General features: G+C 39.3%; 1 protein-coding gene across 2 annotated transcripts in view; it reads left to right on the top strand.

Moving 5' to 3' along the window:
* The first annotated feature begins 11,258 nt into the window (after nucleotides 1-11,258).
* plxdc2b (plexin domain containing 2b) overlaps nucleotides 11,259-20,327 on the top strand; it is a 189,345-nt gene continuing 180,276 nt past the window's right edge. The window contains exon 1 of one of the 2 annotated variants that reach the window (XM_066723384.1): nucleotides 11,259-11,980. In XM_066723384.1, coding sequence (XP_066579481.1) covers nucleotides 11,851-11,980 — 130 coding nt within the window. In that variant the 5' untranslated portion in view covers nucleotides 11,259-11,850. The remainder of the gene's footprint in view (nucleotides 11,981-20,327) is intronic. The other variant, XM_066723385.1, reaches the window with a different exon arrangement.

Raw genomic sequence — 20,327 nt, 5'->3', positions numbered from 1 at the left:
TCTGTAAAAATATTTTTTCTACACTTAAGGTCAAACAAAGTACGGTCACAACTCACAATAGTGGGAATCAGTTCTCAATTATTGGATTATCCACTAATGCACAATCGGAATAGAGGATTGTAGGCACTTACTGGTAGTTTCAGACCAAAATACACGTCAGTTTATGTGAGGTGATAATTAAGGTTAAAATACATATATACAAATAACTTGCAGGTCCAAAATGTCAACGAGTCATGGGAAACAAGTTCAACATTAATCTAGCTGCAATATTTTGGAAAAGGACTAACAAAAAACTTCAAAAAAACTGCAGTAACATAAAAATAAAATTGATGACTGTGCAGTTCAACATCAACCGCAACGAAGGCAGACAGTGAAAAGACGACAACACTGCAGCTGGAGTCAGAGTCCATGGCCAAACATCTGGAGTTCAGAGGTAGGGGAAGAAAATTAAAAAAATAAGTTACATTTTCCTTTATTGTGCAGATGGTAATCTGGGGTGTGTGTAGACGTGTGTGGGTGCGAGCTGTGGCCCAAATGTATAAGGGGGGTGCCAGCCAAAAAGTTGGCAATAAGAAGATAATTAACAATTATCAGATGTTTGTGTCTATCAAGGTACCATGAAATCTCAGAAAAACACGCTGAATCTCATCTCCATTCCCCCTTCATCCAATCTCAATAACCAATCAATAATAACAGTGTTAACCAGTGTGCCACACCCCCACTACAACTACAACTTTATTTAACTTCACACCAGCCTTAGATCTGTAACAACTCCAAGCTAAAGACCTCAAGGTTAGAGTTTCAATGTAGGGTGACTTCCTTTTCATTTTTGTTACAATTACACAGCATCAAATTACAATCCAGTTTCCTACCGGGCAGGGGGGGCCAGTGCCCCTGTGACAGCAAGCTTAGCCCCCCCTGTGGCCCCCTAACTGTCACTGTGGACAAAACACCGTCAGCACCCCCCTCGCTAGCAATGTGGACAAAGCACCACCCTCATCCAGCACTGTGGAGAAATTGTTTGCCCCCCTAATATTACAACTGGCCCTAGCCAGGGCCCCCATCTGAAAACTTGATGGTACCTTTAACAACCTTTATGTTGACATATTTACAATATTATAATAGATTACATAAATAAAATATCTGTATCTCCCTAAAAACAAATCCCATTCACCAGCAGAATGGGGAATACAGTGAGGGAAAAAAGTATTTGATCCCCTGCTGATTTTGTACGTTTGCCCACTGACAAACAAATGATCAGTCTATCATTTTAATGGTAGGTGTATTTTAACAGTGAGAGACAGAATCAAGAAAAACGCATTTCAAAAAAGTTGAAAAGTGACCCCTTCGACTTAGTACTTGGTGGCAAAACTCTTGTTGGCAATCACAGAGGTCAGACGTTTCTTGTAGTTGGCCACCAGGTTTGCCCACATCTCAGGAGGGATTTTGTCCCAGTCCTCTTTGCAGATCCTCTCCAAGTTATTAAGCTTTCGAGGCTGACGTTTGGCAACTCGAACCTTCAGCTCCCTCCACAGATTTTCTATGGGATTAAGGTCTGGAGACTGGCTAGGCCACTCCAGGACCTTAATGTGCTTCTTCTTGAGCCACTCCTTTGTTGCCTTGGCTGTGTGTTTTGGGTCATTGTCATGCTGGAATACCCATCCACGACCCATTTTCAATGCCCTGGCTGAGGGAAGGAGGTTCTCACCCAAGATTTGACGGTACATGGCCCCGTCCATCGTCCCTTTGATGCGGTGCAGTTGTCCTGTCCCCTTAGCAGAAAAACACCCCCAAAGCATAATGTTTCCACCTCCATGTTTGACGGTGGGGATGGTGTTCTTGGGGTCATTCCTCCTCCTCCAAACACGGTGAGTTGAGTTGATGGCAAAGAGCTCGATTTTGGTCTCATCTGACCACAACACTTTCACCCAGTTCTCCTCTGAATCATTCAGATGTTGGCAAACTTCAGACGGGTCTGTACATGTGCTTTCTTGAGCAGGGGGACCTTGCGGGTGCTGCAGGATTTCAGTCCTTCACGGCGTAGTGTGTTACCAATTGTTTTCTTGGTGACTATGGTCCCAGCTGCCTTGAGATCATTAACAAGATCCTCCCGTGTAGTTCTGGGCTGATTCCTCACCGTTCTCATGATCACTGAAACTCCACGAGGTGAGATCTTGCATGGAGCCCCAGACCGAGGGAGACTGACAGTTATTTTGTGATTCTTCCATTTGCGAATAATCGCACCAACTGTTGTCACCTTCTCACCAAGCTGCTTGGCGATGGTCTTGTAGCCCATTCCAGCCTTGTGTAGGTCTACAGTCTTGTCCCTGACATCCTTGGACAGCTCTTTGGTCTTGGCCATGGTGGAGAGTTTGGATTCTGATTGATTGATTGTTTCTGTGGACAGGTGTCTTTTATACAGGTAATGAGCTGAGATTAAAATACACCTACTATTACAATTATAGACTGATCATTTCTTTGTCAGTGGGCAAACGTACAAAATCAGCAGGGGATCAAATACTTTTTTCCCTCACTGTATATTATTTATTTATTTATCCACTTATGTATGTATGTATGTATTTATGTATTTATATTTTAACATGATAGTTAATTACTGCTCAATTCATTAGATTACATTGATCCACAGAGCAAATATGTTGTGGGTTTAAAGTCCCTGCCTTTTGTAACATAAAAACAACATGGCATCATCTGCATTTATGAGGAATGCAGAAGCTTGTCAATATGTTTTTTTTTTAAATGGTAGTAAATTCCTTTTTTCTATACGTGTGCTATGCCAATCTGCTTGCTCAGTATCTGTTGATGAACTCCTGGGTCACTAACACTGTCTTGTAATCAAACAGGGTTTAGCTTTGCTGAAGAATTAAATTGGGGGATATCTGTACAGATTAATTATTCTCTCACAGCAATAGTTGCTGTATTCTGAACTCTGCTGTCTGCACCCTTGTTTGTTTTTTAATGAAAAAATATGTCACCCCCCTATCACTTTTGTAATATTACATTTTAAGCTCTGTTACAAATCAACTGGCCCTAATGGCCCTCGTTAAGAGGGAGATTGTATAATTAGCTAGTTGTTGATGTGTCAATTAATTTGTTAATGTGGTTCTTCTGGAGGGAACAGACTGGCATCAGGAGGTTCTCAGTTGAAGTCTGTTTGATTTCATCAGCCAGCAACGCATTTCTCTTTTATTGTATTTTTCAGATGTATTCATATGTTCCAGACTGCGTGGTAACATTAACGCTTAGGAACCCCGCATGACATATATGTTACATGCAGAGGCCACTTTTATCCTACTGATTATAAACTGCGGTTGGAATTAACACCTTGGGATATTTTGCATTTTGTCTCTCACAATTTGTCAGGTTCTTCTTTTTCACCTGATAATTGCACAGACCCTGCCAAGGAGGTCAAGTGCACATTGTCTGGGTTGAGACCCATTTCCCTGGCCTTGTTAGATGAGTCATTGATGATGAATGGTCTTCTTTGGATGAAACATTCATCTGACAATATTGAAAGATCAGAAAATCTCATCAAACTTCTAAACCTTTTCTTGTATTATTATTGTAATACCAATAAAAAGGATGTATTTGTTAAAATCTGGTTAGAATGTTTCTCTTTATTAAAGGCATAACATACCGTAGAGGATTTGGAGACTCTGCTTATTCTTCCAACATGATTACTACATGCGGGATTCATTTCGGTTGAAAAAATAACAGTTCCGGAAAATAAGTGTCACATTCGTGTAATTTGTAATCCCTTTTTACTTTATTTGCCGTTCAGTCGTATTATTGATCGCTGTGTCTGATATGTAGCAAGTGACTGCTCCCTGTCAGTAATATCTGCACTCATCTGACACAAATTGCTTCTTCCAGTCAACTGCAATCCTTTGATTCATATAGTCACCATTAACCTGCTTCTGGCTGAACGTCTCAGACACAATCGTCCTTCTTCGTGTGGCAGATAAACAAGCACATGATATGACGGTCTGGTTAGTTCTAGATTAATGTCCTGCTTTAAGTACAATTGGTGTTATTTACATGTAGGCAACTCAAAGGGCTTGGACAAGCAATGCTAGTTTCAAGGTGCATTTATCATTCATTATTTATTTCTACACAAGGCTATTTAGAGATGTATTATTGTAACATTATATTTAACCAGATTGTTGTATGCCACCTCAAGGCAAACCCTATTTCTCAAGCATGGGATGAATTATCATCTAAATATGCAGATGTGTGTATTATTCTTTCAGGATTTTCATTAAAGTAAAAAATACAGCTTCTAAGGCAATGTAGCTGTTCATTAGAGATTTCCTAAACTATCAAGGAATAGGGCAAGTTCCTTTCCTTCTGTATTTCTATTGGGAGGGGAGGCTGCAACTCAGCTTCTGAGTTCACTCTCCTGATATGTAAACTTCTTTTCAGTTGATTCCAGTCTATCACTAGATTTGCAGCGTCCTACATAGCAAAAAGAAACATTTAGACAAAATCAATAATCGCCACAAAAGGAGGAGGAATATTTGTATTGCACTATGGAAACAATTCTGAATTCACCCTGCTCTTTGTAGAAAGCAAAAACAGCCTCAGCTGATACACTTACAGGAATCTCTCCTCCCAGGGTACAAGGATTTAATTTAGTGAGAGGGTAGCTTATATCCCATCACAGCTGAGGGAAGATGGTGATCAAGAAAACTGGAGGTTGGCCTTCAGAAGAAAAATAAAATCTGGATAACATACAGGAAGAACGATGCGGCTCTTCAAAAAACTCCCAACTGAGATCAACTGGACAGAGACTTCATTTTATTAAAACCATATTTATTAATGGCTGGCCATATCTCAACAACAACACAGATTTTCAAACAGTACAATGTACAAAGCAATGTTGCCATAAAGTTGCAGGCGTTTCTCAGAGCCTGCACTGGATTACAATGTCAAAGATCAGGTGGCGATTTAAATGCCCACTCATCAAACAAGACCTAGAAGGAGGTTCTGTGATTTTTAAAGCCTAAAAAAGTATTTTAATATTTGTACTGATATTGGTAATATTCCCATCTTTTATGTGGATTTTTTTAGGTCTTCCTTCATGGTAATGATATTTTCTATCCATATTTGATAACTCCATCCTGTTTTGAACAGAAAAATGAAATGCAAAACAAGAAAACAGAACAACACCAAAAATTACATACTTTTCCACATTAGTAACCCCTCTGCTCCAGGCTGAGCCCATTGAATTCCTGCTCTGTGGCAGTTCTTCATTCCTAAAAATTATATATCTGCGAAGGGGACTGCAGGCTACCTGGAAACTGCACATTTGTCTGAGGCCTGTCCATGTCACTTGGCGTTACATTCATCTTGAGGTAAGGTATGATATTTTATATATTACCTCATATATATGGTATTAACTTTTAAAAACATTTGCTTCCAAACAAATGAGTGTTTCACGTTTATAATCTTAATGACAGTTACAAACTGATGTATAATACTTGACTGTTGGAAATGGTAAGTCTAAGTAATTGCAATATAACTAGCCAATATTCTAAAGGACTATTTTTCAACACTATCTAATATCCATCGATCATGTTTGTGTTAATCTGTGACATTAATACACTGAGCTCATTTGTGCTGCAGGAGGAAAGTACATGGTATGGATTCAATTAGTTATCTAAAGTGTTAGAAGTAAAACAAAGTAATAATGAGACACTATCGAATGTATTCGTTCTTCCTTTGTTTGCACATTATTCCACACAGTGGGACATTCATCAGGATGTGTTTTGTTTGTCCATGATTCCATACTGAAACTGGGAATTGACCTCTGAGGCACACTTTGCAATCTGGGTAGACAAAGCATTTTTTGTTTGCATCATAACTAAAAAATTGTTTGTGAAAAGGCATACAGAAAGTCTATTATGACCAGGGATGGTGATAGGTGGCCTATCACAACAACAAGGACAGCAATCAGCACCAGGCGCCAGATGTGTGACACACAGCTGGAACACCAGTTATCACACTGTCAATGGTTATTAACTGAGAGGAGCTGCAGGACCTGCTACAAGACATTTGTTTAATTGTACACTAAAGCGGGAATCATGATTGCATGGGATTCCTTTCAAAAACAAAAGTCACATTTTGACTTTAAACTGGTGGACAGTTTATATTTTAATCTATTAAAGCACTGTACTGTTTAGACACATTTATTCTTACATTTGAGATGCATTTCTGTGCCGATAGTATTGTGTCCTTTCAACCTTAACCACCTACTCACCTTCTTTTGATTTGCTTAGCATTGTATCCACATTTTCTTCATTTTAACTCCCCATCAATTAAGTCAACACATCATTCAAGGTTAAATGACATATATATATATATATATATATATATATATATATATATATATATATATATATTTTTTACAGTTCATAAGAATTGATAGAGATTTCTGATGAAAAGATCAATGGAACACTGCAATACACTAATCTATCTTTGTATGGAAGGCAAAAATCAAGTGTCTGTTGCTTTAAACAAGTGAGGGCCTGTAATCTCACATTTTCTGCTCCTTTTAACATGTCCACCATCACCTCCTCACTCTGCACTGAATTGGGGTTCCTTACTCTCTCCCTCGGCAGTAGATCTATGCAGTAAACCCGCGCTACTGAGCTCATCATCAATTCTGTTAAAAACTGGACATTCATCTCTTCAGCCTCATTGTATGTAGTAATCATTCCTGAGTACAATTCTGCTCTAGTTTCAATGTAGAAGCTAGAAGAATTTCCATGAATTAGGTCAATGCTACTACTGCTGTAAGCTTTAAACCCTTATCTATCTCAGTCTGCAGCAGAAATTGCGTCGTTAGCCAATTTGCTCCACTATTTACTGGTTGACAAATTGTTAAAAGCAGGGTTCTGGATATCTGTTGTATTTCCTAATCATGGAAACCAACAGTCAAGGGGAAAAGTAACTGTTTCAGGTTTATAAATTAATTACTTTATCCCCATGCAATCAAAATCCCCAGTGCTAGATGTCTATGTTCCAAACATGAGGTGAATAAATTGACTATGAAAAATAACCGAGTATATTCTATTATCACATTTTGCAATAAAGAGCTTTGGGTCGATACAATTAAAAATGTCCGAATGCTCCATGATGGATCATTTGAAAACAGACAATTAATCAAAATACAGTATTATCAATCTTTTCCTGTAGCGTTTATACCCATTCATATTTTGTTGCTTAAATTGTTGGTGGGGGGGAATAACAACCATTCATGGGATAATTTAAATAATATCACTTAATAATATTGCTGTTTATCTACAAGTGATTTCAGTCATATACCACACATAATTAAAACATGTCCCTTTATTTCACAATGAAAAATCCAATAGTACGTAATTGAAAATTTGTTTAGAGTTTTTTGTTTAGTTTTATGTTAACCTTATTTACAATTATACCAAATGTGTGTGTGTGTGTGTGTGTGTGTGTGAATGAGGCTAATCCAAACAGAGAATCATTTTGTATTCAAGGAAATAAACATTTGTGAGCAGCAGCAGAGACAGTTAAGGAAGTTTACACTAACACTTAATAAGGGGGATACAATGTCTTAAATAATGGTTTGAGGTTACAGATAAACTTTAGCACAAAGAATAACGAAACAAACATGTGATTCAGCGCATTAAGCTCCGCAGACAAGTGCTGACTCCCTCGGTCTGTGGTTACCATGCAATGGCACAGAGTAGCTATGAAACAAGATGACTGCAGGACGGTGCCTTTCGCATCCCTGCGTTCCCACATTGTGATGATTAAACTGCTTGAAAAAGTGAAGTGATCTCAAACATTAGACTGCTGTGTCAGCGCAAAGAATATATGGTAAAAAAAAAGAGGCAGTAAATGTAAGTTGCATAACAAATGACTGTCACCTCAATGACGCATTCTGCCTAAAAATACACATGTAGCACTTCATAGATATCAGATTCACCAATTCCAAGTGCTTGTGGAAACATTTTGTCAATAGCTGCTGGTAGTCACTTTCATGATAGGTTTAAATACATCAGGATTTTCTTGATAGATGGTTTTTAATACTGTGTTCTGTACTGCAGCAGGGACTATCTGTGGACAGTTACTGTAAACAGATTGTGGCAAACATATGTTCTTCTAATATATATCATACTTCAATACATGATTTTACATAATAGAACTGGGAATGCTCATTTTAAGGCATGTTGAGGTATTGATTATTCTGGGTCATTATTAGGAGGGGTAGGCTCTCAAATATGCGTATGAATTAGTCACACTAGGGTGAGTTAACAATGTAAGACCCAGTGATTTATAAAGGTGCTGTGTACTCGGGGAGAGTGTGACATAATCTTGTTCATTTGCAGCTAATGTGCAGTTTAGTTTAGTATTTCCAAGGCTGTAGTGCTCTGAGCAAACCTTGTCTTTGTTTGCTCCCATTCGGTTTTCTATTTAGTTTAGATCTGCTTTAAAATGGCAAGCATCTCCATGATTTGCGTTTGTTTCCCCCATTATAAAGAGTATTTTGAATCTACCGGCTCTTTCCCGAGACCTTTTCCAGTCTACAAATGAATAAGCACTGCTCTCAATCCTGTTTTTGCACAAGCCTTCTAAACAATATGCACGGGACTCATTTTGAAGTTCTTTGAATTCCTAGCATGTACACACAGCTTATACAATTGACAAGGAGGTGCACATTCTAAGCAGTGTCTTTGATATTAAGAATAAGTCAGCGTTGTTTACAAGGAAAGTCATTAGTGATCAGAAAGAGAGTGAGTTAGGATGGTAAGTATCACACATGTTTACGAGAGAGGTCTTTTGTTAAGGGGAAGGCAAAGTGAACAGACATGACTTACATGTAGAGTGGAACACTGGGAAAGGAAGTTCCAGGGAGTTCAAGAGTGATGGTGCAGTATAACTGGGGTGGATCTGCAAAGCAATAGGATTTACACAGCAATAGTCAGGCTAATATGTTATATGTTGTGCAATACATACATAAATACACACATACACATAAATTATAGACTGACACTTAGTAGCCACAATTACACTCAGTCACAGGTATAACTACATGCCTAAGCCATCATGTTATTGCAGCCAGGTATGAAAACTGCAGCTTGAATGTCCTAGGGCTGTTTAATTCAGCTTTGATTACTCTGCTTGTGTCACATTTGTGGTTGTCAGGGAACCAACCTGAAACTATTTTAGAAGCAGCTGTAACTTTTAGATTTCTGCACAATCTCTTCCTCTGATTTTATGCTTCGTCATGGACGCCCAGATGTGTGACTCACAGAATACACAACGATTAGGTGAGAAACTCGGGGGCAGATGGGAAACAGGTCTGAGTTCCAGTGGCTGAATTTACTCTGAATAATGGATTGTAAATTAGCGGCCTGTGTTACAAACAAGCCCGGCTCTGTTAGAGGGGCATCCACTAGGCTACAGAGACCCGAGTGCAAACAGGATCCTAGTCAATTATTATTTATTATGTATTAATTTGGCTAAATCCTTCATTCAAGGTAACTCGCAATCAAAAACACATTTATAACAAACCTACACGAAGCCGTAAAACATTACAGTCACATCATGTAGAGAACTTTAACTGCAACAGAATGCAATCAGTTCCAGAGAATCAAAATGCAGTCAAATATAGAGCAGCTATAGAAAATGCCCTATCCTAGCTTTTCCGGTGTTCCTTTCCAACAAAATAAAGAATAACTAGATACAGTCTGGGAATGGATTTGTGCCACTGGCCTACAAAAGGTCTTCCCATTAAGCAGCCTTGGCACACACACCACCAAACTTTCCTGCCCGTTTGCCAGGGAGACATTGATGACTAACTGTTTTTAAGGGGCAACTTTCAAGGTTAAGTGACAGCGAGGATGTGGGGTTCCTGATTAAATCTGATGAAATCGAGTCGGAGAGCAGGGTTTTTCCTAAAGCTGGGAGATTGCTGGTCTTAATCTGGGTGCACCACTAGATGCCTGTGGTTAGGAGTAGCACACAACTGGCTGAATGACCTTGACAACTGGATGAGGGGTCAACCCAGTCACTGGCTAGGATCGTGTGGAACTGGCAGATCCTGCACAAGAAGGATTCTTTATGCCTGACAGCACAATACATTCATTTTCCTTTGGCTCAGGGCTTGATAATGCATATTTCAGAGAAGTACTATAGAGGTAGAAAATCATATCTACAACTGTTTTATCATTTGGAATATATTCGTAAGGATTAACACAGGGCACTAACTGACCGCCAACTGTGCCACATGCCCACCTGTTATGTCTGGTGATGGTCATGTGATCGCATAAAATGTGCTGTGTTTGGTGAACAATGAACACTTGCTTCTACCCCCCCCCCAACCCATGCTGGATTATTTCTGTTTGTAGCTGAATCTGTTCATTGTCCTGCTCCCTAGAACTGTATAAAAATATATAAATAAAACAGACTGCCATTACATAAGTAGCTTCTGCTTAGAGAAAGTATTAAGCATGACATAAACCATTGTTGCAGAATTAGAGCAGTCTTGTAAATAATAGCCCAGAAAATAAAGAACTATTCAATAACATGTACAGAGGGAAGAAAGTCTGAGGTCCGCTCGCAAGTGAACATTGGATGCATGTTGTGTCGTTTTTTACCCAACAGAGGGCCCACATCTGCAGTTACTGTAATATCCTCTCTCATGTCTCAGAGCGGGGTTATATATTTCACCTGGATTGCAACGCACAGCTGGCCAGTCCTCTTCCTCAGATTGCCCCACTGCTCTCTCCTGTGACAGTAACCCGAGACACAAACGCATGCGTGTCGTTATTAAACAAGTAAACTGCACATCGCACGCAGAAGACCTGTGCGATTACATGCAAATCACTAATACAACATACTTCAGCTCCCACATTCAGCTGCGAAAATGCCCAACGCAGGTTTGGAAGCAAGCTCACGGGAGAAAGACTCTTGCTCTCCCTTTAGTTTAGCTCGCACACTATTGCTCTTAAAGCTGCCGGCTGGATGCATCGCAGTTGCGCACAAAACACCCTCATGCATTGCGCCCACCCAGCTAGGCACCCCAACCGGCCCGTTTGGGTTGGGTTGGGTTCGGTTGGGTTGGGTTGCATTGCAGAGCCCTGTGCATGAAAGCGCGCTGCTCCCACCCACAGCAATGGACAGCACACTTCCGCTCCGAGACACACTGTATCTGTAGAAGCTGCAAAGTGTCCCCAGCTGGGAAGACAGAGAGCAGGGGGCCGGGCCGGGCCGGGCCGGGCTGGGGAAGCAGGATCTGGACTGGAGTATTGCTTTCTTTTCCAGGAGGAGTGATTCATAGTGCCGTGCAGATTTATCCACACGCAATCAAAGCGCTTACCTTGGCAGCGCATGGTGAAACCCTCGACACAATCTGGACCCGGTGTCACATCCACCAAAGCTGACGCTGCAGTTTTTCAAAGGGGGGGGGGGGTAATGTGTTGCTTTCTCTGCTGAACCAGAGCGCAGACCACTCCTGCAAGTAACAAGTAACAGACGGACCCCGGCTGCTTGTCCTCAACCCCCCCCCTCCTCATGCATTGACTGTGGTTTTATTTTTAAGGCTGGGGGGCAGATTTTGGAGGAGACCTGTGTGAGAGTGGGGCGACCCCGTTCTCGGAGGCAGTCCTGCCGTATGGGACAGCAGCCTCGCCATCCGTAGCGCCGGCACTTGTGGGATTAGCCAGTGGGACCGGGAAAGTGTGGAGACTCCTTTTTTTTTTTTTTTTTTTTTTTTTCCCTCCCCCTGCTGCTTTTCTATTGCATTTCATTCAACACCTTCAACTCTGTCCGCTACAGACAGGCGACGTTATGGCGGAGGTTAAGAAAAGGGACCTTATGGTGGGAGTTGTGTTGGTCCTCCAGTTTCTGGGAAATGTGTTGCAGTTGACGGGGGGAGAAACCGCCCCGGCGAGCGGTAAGGAAGGACACCTTTATTCATGTATGTATATGTGTGTGTGTGTGTGTGTGTGTGTGTGTGTCGTGATTAAAGTCTCGCTGGGTGTTTAAAAGCATCTCACACGCTTGCACGTCCTTTTGCGCAAAACTTTCTAGTTGTACAAGCATTGATCGCTTACCGGCTGTGCACCCAGGTTGTAGCGCCGATGCTTGTCGGAAACCTAACGGTGCATCCTCGACGCATCGCGGCTGTTTCTCTCTCTTTAATTCAATGCCAATTAAGTTACAATATTGGTTGGTGAAGCTGCATGCTATGCAGGTGCCTCAGGATTATCCCCCAGTGTTGCTGCTATGAATGCCATGTGTTTTGTGAATGTGGCTTGCTTATGTGTAACAGTTTGCGCGTTTGTTTGTTTTTGCAGTATCGGAATAGGTGTTACTTTGTAAGCACATTTAAAAGGTAAACTGATTGCACAAATCGGGAATCCAACCTTTTTGTGGTGGCATTTGATTGAATTAGCGGGTTGTTATGACTGTGGCGGTGGTATGTACTTTTCTCCCACATTTCCAGCCCCGCACGATGCTTTACCCCATTTAGCCCAGCTTGTCCTTTAGATGACTGATTAATTGCCTATTAGATGATTGATGATTCTCCAAAGACTTTATTCAATTGTGTGGAGCAGATGAATTGCCCCCTCCAAGTGGCAGCCCCGGTGTGTCTGACTTTTTTTTTGGTCATTATATTAGCTAGAGACACAGCGTGGTCATTTGGTTTACAATAAAGTGTTTTAAATGGTGAGCTACAGATTTTTAAGTATAAAACCGAAACACAATTGACGATTGTGCTTAAAATCGACCGACTGCTTGTGTCATTGAATGTTATTGCAAGCCAATTAAGTCTAATTAGCATATCAAATTGTAATGATTGTCTATTATTACTATTATTTGTAGTATTGCTATTATTAATGATGTGTTTCAAGTGTTCATAGTTTTTCAGATATCCAGAATAGTTTGCAAATTGATTCTGGAAACTGGAAGACCATGCATTGTTAATAGGAGAAACAAAATAATGCATGATTTAATTTGCTTTGTTTTTAATTGATATTGTTGTATGCTGTCTTGTTGTCAGTGCTTTAATAAGTCCATATGTGGAAAGAGCAATACAGGGAGATCAGTTTCAACATGGCTGAACAAATAAGGATAGCTCATTTATGAAACTTATTATAAACGAAACAATGAAAAACATCTTCAGGAAAAGATCAGAAGGGAAATCTGTCATTGATACGCTAGGATTTGTTTTTGATGGTTATCGTACTGGGTTTGTGCAAGACCCAGTAGCTGGCACTCATACAAATGTGGGTCTTAAACAGTCTTCTCTGTTAGCAGGACCATATGACCAATGCGTGCTGTTGTAAACTTGCTGCGGTAGTTCAGCTGTTTTGTAATCATGCATTACAATGACTTAGTTATCTGGACTGTAATGGCTTGATTTAGATGTTAATTCTGTGGTTGGAAGTAAATGCTTGTCACAGCACACATTTGGGGATGATAAAAGTCCCTTTTTACTCTCATGTTTCTGGCACTTTGTTCTTAATCCCAATCCATTGAGTTTCCTAAACATGTTTGACGTATTTATTGATGTGCTGACATCTCAGTTTGAAACCTTATGCTATGGCCTAAAGTGAAATTCTGAAGAGGTTGGCAAAAAAGTGGTTTTAAGCAGTAAAGACTGTTTTGTTCACAGTATCAGTGTGGATGTTAATGAGTCATACATAAATAGACACCCACATTTGAAACCTGTTCATTCTGGATGTTTGCATTGCACCTACAAAGCATAAATTGGATTTACACGCTTGTGGTGCATTTAATTGACCTCTATCTCATGAGGGTGATGTGGGTTTCGATTGTGTGTTCTTATCTAATGGATTGTAGCTCATTCCTGACACAAGATATGCACTAGGTGTGTCTATGAATGGGACTCAATGGGATGTTTCTGCAGTTGTTAGTTTAGAATAATGCAAACGTCCTAACTGGGTTCCTTATCTTTTTAAATAGCTCTCTATGGGGAACAAGAAAACCTGTATCATCTTGGTGATATGATGGAGTTCTGTAGCTATGCATTTTGGAAGTATGACAATCCACGAGTTTCTTGTTGATTTTTCCATCTGCTGATAATATCTTCGAGTGTTGTTTTTGCTAGGTAGGAAATGTGAAATCTGTGAAATATCTGATTATTATGCTGAAAATGATATTTTGGCACAGTGGTCAGCAGTGATGCAGTGATGTATTTTAACACAATGATCAAATATAATATTCTACAATTATTTGTCATAGTAAGCATACTAATTATAATACATACAATTCATGTTACTGGCAGATATTTTATTTTTATATATTTCCATATGGAATAAACAATATTAATTGATGAATCAGATGTTTTAGAGTGAAACCCTATTTCATCAATTGTCATTAATGAGTTTTCAATGAAAAGCCTGAATGAAATGAAAATGCACTTACCTAGAGCAATGATAGCCAACTGCTCTTATTTAGCCCTGCAGGTTTTGTCTGTACCTCTAAGCCACCAGTGACTGCAGCCATGAATGAGAGCCTTATTGACCAGTGATTGCCCCTACAATAGCTATGATACATTTTATGCGTGGAAACATGATTGTTTCCATATAATTATTTCATACACACCTTTTCACTACATATCTCAAGGAGGTATTGGACAGACATACTCCCTATGGTCTCCTGTACTTCATTCCACCTGAGCTCTGCCCTGCCTACTTGAAGCAATCATTGGATCAAGTTCCATGATTGTTGACCCCAAAGTCATTCATTGTTTAAACTGCAATAGATAACAGATGAAGCTATTGGTTATTAGGCTGTAATGCCATGATATTGCTGTGAAACAAAACTCTCTACCGATTTGCTAGAAATTGAGAAATTGTGGGAAAATAGATTGAAAGGTTAAAGAAAAGTGTACTCTGTATAATTCTGTGGTGTTGTAAGTGGGTGTTAAACAGAGACTATGCATCAGGTTAAAAAAAATGTAAGATCATGAACATTTTTCAAAAGCCACATTGCAGAATTTAGTTTCGTAACGCACCCTTTAAATAAATATCTAGCTTCTACTTATCTAGCTTAATCAGTTCACCGATGCGCCTTAATAGAATATGTGTGATGATTAAAGGAATCAAAAAATTATTAATCAATAAGTGATTTCATTAAACAGACTACATGACCACCTTGGGCTGAGAGGAACGAAGTGCAGCCTAAACAATGTTGTTCATGTAAAACGCAGGACACTGTTTATTATGTAAATCTATTTTCAAGCCATTGCAGAATTATCACTTTATGAGCAATCTATGCATATCAACAACGATGTTCAATTAAAATTGTTCAATTGTTTTTTGAATCCCTGTAAGTTATTAAAACATCATGCACTCCAATTACATTCTCACTCCTTGATGCTTCAAGGAAAACTTATGTTAGGTGGCTGTAACTCAATTCCCTCTCTCTGAGGGAGTGCTACCACTCTCAACAAGATTTATATCAGGGGCATTGGTACACAAAAGGTCAAAAGGTTGCCCGATAGAACAGGTTTGTTACATTCAACACTGGAGAAATAATGCCTTCAATGTTTTTTGTTTGCAACAAAACAATTGTGTATACAAGTAATCTACATTGTTCATTTTGTTCTGTGGTGCTCACAAACTATTGTGCAATATAGCCAACTAGATTAATTCTTGTTCATTGATGCAATCAACTGTACTTAGTCCTTTTAAATCTGAATTTCATTAATGTCCCAGAGACACATTATATGGGGAAGACAGTAATTCTAATCACACATTATCTGCATACTTTGCACTTCATCCAATCCTTCCATACATATATACTTGTGGGTAAAATGATTGGCTCAACTGGCAATCTTACTAAAACCAACTTTGAACAGAATAACCATCAAATATGCAGCAGTTAATCATTGTTAAAACCAAATATAGTATTTTCATGCCATTTCTTATATTAAACCATTACTAATAGGATTGTATGTTGAGTTCAGAACAAAGACGAATGTATAAAAATCAACAGATGCATAAAAAATGGTAGCTATTCAAACGTATCATTCAAGCTTAATTCTTGACTGCATTTGCCACTGTTTAAAGCTCTATAACAGATTCACATAAAACATATTTGAGAAGAGGAATATAGGATTGTTGCCTAGTATAGGATTGTTAGTGGTGTTTGGCAGCTGACTTGAAGTTTTGATTTTAATCAGAATAATCTATATATACGAAAGAAAGACCATGAAAAAGAAACACCAATACAGTGCAACAGCAGGTGTTGAAATGGATGTAGTTCTCTCCATTCCCCCGAACTTAACGTCATTTGAATGTTTTTCTCATTTTAGTTTTCTGTAATTCTTGCATTTTCCTTTTCCAAAAAACATTTTCAAACATAACCGCAGATTATTCTGTTTCTTACTTAAAAGTGTAGTGGACACTTATTTTCATTTTTGTTTTCATTTCTAGATCTTTAGCAAGTGGTATTTTTGCAGCACATGAAATATTCAATAATGTAAATGTGTAGAAACAGAGTTAGCCTCCACTGGTGTAATTTCAAAGCAATTGATTCTGCAATTTTCATGCTCTTACTTTTTGTACCCTTATTTTGTATAATTTACTTATACTGGCAGATTTGGTTCTCCGATATCTCTCTCCCCCCTATTCAAATGTTTTAGTGGCATAACATGGCTTCCAGAATGACTGTTTCAGCTAATTTATTTGTTAGAAATCCTCCTGAGTTCATAGTGATCTGATCTATATGCCTTGCAAGTATGTTCTCTGTTTTGATTGGAAACCATGCATATTATGCTTTTGCTTAAGGTTATTGAACCCCAAGACATCTTCTGTCAGCATATTCCTACACCTTTGTTTGCAATACCATCACAGTTGTTGTACACAAAACAGAAAGAACAGTAATTGTCCTCTGCCATTGTGAAACGCATGAAGGGTGTTTATTTATTGTATTATCTTAAAATAAAGAGGTGAAAATTAGTGTTCTTTTAATGTTTTCCTTCAGACTCACATCTGCATGAGATTGACCTTATTCCACTCTAGGGGTTATTTAGATTAGCTACAAACTACATTTTGACAAGCATTTCCTTCAAATGTGCTAGCATCTTGTAGTTTCACGTGAAAATCACAATGCTTGTGTGGTCAGAGCCCCCTCTCGGACCAACTGCATAAGGTGACAGATTACCAGATTATCAATCAAATTCCTGCCTGTAACTCAAACATCAATCTATAAACTCAACAAATGTCAGGTTGTTAACCCGTGTCCCACAAGGGGTTTCAACCTTTCAGAGAGAGAGCCATTTTTGACACTTTTTTCCCCGAAGCCAATTTGTGTTGTCCTTAAATCAGAAAGTAAAGTATGTAGACAGTTTGCAGCGCTGCATACAGACAGTCAAATAAATTATTAACACACCTAAGCAATATGAAACAGATAGAATTTCTACTTTAGAGGGGAAAAACACTTCAAATCAATCAGGAAAATGACAATTGAGGTAATTTAAAATGTGAAGGCCTCCAGCAACACAGAAGAATGTACACTGTGATATTTATTTGATATGGAGTCTACAGAAACCCGAATGGGCTCACTGTGTAAAAACATTCATAACGCTGCTATCTAAAAAAACGATATAAAGCTCTCAAAATCATCTAAAACCTTTAATGGATGAACGACAGACAAAAAATAAAGCACATTTGAGTGCGGCAGATTGAAGCAGTCCTGAAGAATGGTCTGGTTCTTGCTGCTGCCCCACTTGTAAATACTATTTATAGAATTAGTGCTTTTTTGCATGATGCATCTTCCTTGCTATTTCAGTCCATAGGATGATCCATATAGAGTTAGTGTAAGATATTCCTGTCACTTGCTTTTCACAATGGCCTGGGCTTTGCTATAGTATTCTATAAAACCCTCAGACTGGACCAGGAATGCAGATCTGTATTTTATTTGAATGCTCAGGTCATTGTTGAGAAGGAAATCAGCTGTACTTTTCACATCTGGTTAGCGTTTGTGCATCACATTGACTTGACATGCTGTTCTGAAAGACGCATTCCATCTCCATTCGCCTTCAGAAACCTCAATAAATAAGTCTCAACTCCCCTTTTCCATACACTGTAGTCTTCTCTGGCTGTGCTTGTAGCCAGAACAAATAAATGTAGCATTTGTATTCTGTGACTTTTTCTGCTCTGCTAGTGTGTTCCCCTCCTCTGTGCTGAAGTCTTAACAGGTGATTTTTTTTCAGAAGAATGTTTTCTGCAATCCCATATGCTTTTTAATTCACCACCGAGTTTAAAGGAGTGATCTCCCAGATTTCCAGTGTATGACCAGGATAAGCGCTGATCCGTAGCCTGGCCTATTGCTGGCTTCTCATCCATCACAACGGCATGGCTACAGCAGCTTTTGCACAGTGCGCCCGGCTCACATAAAGCAATTGTCCTAGGGTTGCCGCAGATAGCTAGAGAAGGCTTGTTTGACCTTCACTCTTTCGTAGCAAGAGAGCTTGGAAATGTTTTGCTGTTTAAGCTAGGCTGAAGGAGTCCATAAAGGATTTCTGATCTCATTTGTTTCAGATAAATCTTCTTTTACAGCACTTCAGTGTTTTTCACATAAAACATTTCATAAGGTATTATATTGGTCTGAATGTTTTGTCTGGTTATTGCTCATCATCTGTACACATTGACAAAGCCCAGCTCCAAAACTCGAAGCTACAAACTGAAAACACAAGGACTTGAATGTTTTGAGGGGTTGTTAGACAGACAGTATGTTATTAATATGTGATGGGAACGTACAAGTCAGAGGAAAAGCTTTATGTTTTTATTATTACTAACATCCAAGTGGATTGCATTTTCAGTGGGCTTCCCAACCTCTTTAAGATATTCACAAGCAGGTAATGTATGTTTAAAGCCGTTTTGGGGTTTGCATGTGCCTTAAAACTGTGTAACGCTCATTAGTTGTACATCAGGGGGTTGCTGTGGAAACATGAAGAAATTTGTGTCACGGTTTCTCGTGGTGACACAGCAATTCTACTGCTTTATCACTAGTGACAGAATTGTGATTTCTTCTTAATAATAATGAAGCACAGTGACTTCCCAGAAGAGGCTCCAAAGAATTGGGAAACTGTGAAACATTGTCTCCAAGTGATCTGAAAAGCATCTTTTGGAAGAGAAACCCAGTGCCCCCTGCGACCACACAGAGATGCAAGGAGCATTCGTCACAGTGGGATTGCAGCAAAGTGGGGGAAATTCCTTGTAGCCGGGGTTAAAGGACAGCAAACCAGGAGGTTGAAGGGGGGGTGGTGCCCCTGACACTTGAAAGGAGAAGAGATTATAATACAAGAAGAAAAGGAAAGGGGACTAGCTAGTTAATATTAAGAGAACTGATATTAGTTTAATAATCGTATATGGCTACAGCTGCACAGTTTCATGTCTAATGTATTTATGTATGTATTTTATTTTTAAACCAAACTTGACCAGCTCACCCTTTATCTTTCTCTGAATTAATATTCCCAATACAAAGAAATGCTTTGTGTATTAGGCTACTTTTAAAGTAAAGGGTTCTTGGAATCTTTTCTTCTGAAGACATGTAAATGAAGAAACTTCCTTAAGCCTAGAAAGTGGAGCACATAATGAAGCATGTGGTTAAACATGGCTGTTGTTTTAATGAATGAGCGCCACAAAGCAAAAAACAAAACCTGAAACGATTGTTTAATGAAGTGTAGCGGTGAAGCGAGCTCTCCGTTTCTCTTTGCATGGCTGATGCCGTCACATCTAGCAGGGAATGCCTGGTTCTGGGTGGTATACTGGTTGGCTACTGTTTCTTATTGGCTTTTGAAAGCTTTCAGCCCAAGTTTCCAGTCTGAGGAATAACAGACAGTTTTTATCAGCTCCACAATCATAGCACATACATTGTTTTCCTAATTTAAAGATTGTTTTGGTTTTTTAACACTGTGATATACACTCACCTAAAGGATTATTAGGAACACCATACTAATACTGTGTTTGACCCCCTTTCACCTTCAGAACTGCCTTAATTCTACGTGGCATTGATTCAACAAGATGCTGAAAGCATTCTTTAGAAATGTTGGCCCATATTGATAGGATAGCATCTTGCAGTTGATGGAGATTTGTGGGATGCACATCCAGGGCACGAAGCTCCCGTTCCACCACATCCCAAAGATGCTCTATTGGGTTGAGATCTGGTGACTGTGGGGGCCAGTTTAGTACAGTGAACTCATTGTCATGTTCAAGAAACCAATTTGAAATGATTTGACCTTTGTGACATGGTACATTATCCTGCTGGAAGTAGCCATCAGAGGATGG

Source organism: Amia ocellicauda, chromosome 2, assembly GCF_036373705.1.
Source record: "Amia ocellicauda isolate fAmiCal2 chromosome 2, fAmiCal2.hap1, whole genome shotgun sequence".
Taxonomy (NCBI): domain Eukaryota; kingdom Metazoa; phylum Chordata; class Actinopteri; order Amiiformes; family Amiidae; genus Amia; species Amia ocellicauda.
The sequence above is the reverse complement of the archived record's forward strand: the minus strand, read 5'-3'. Positions and strand labels throughout refer to the sequence as shown.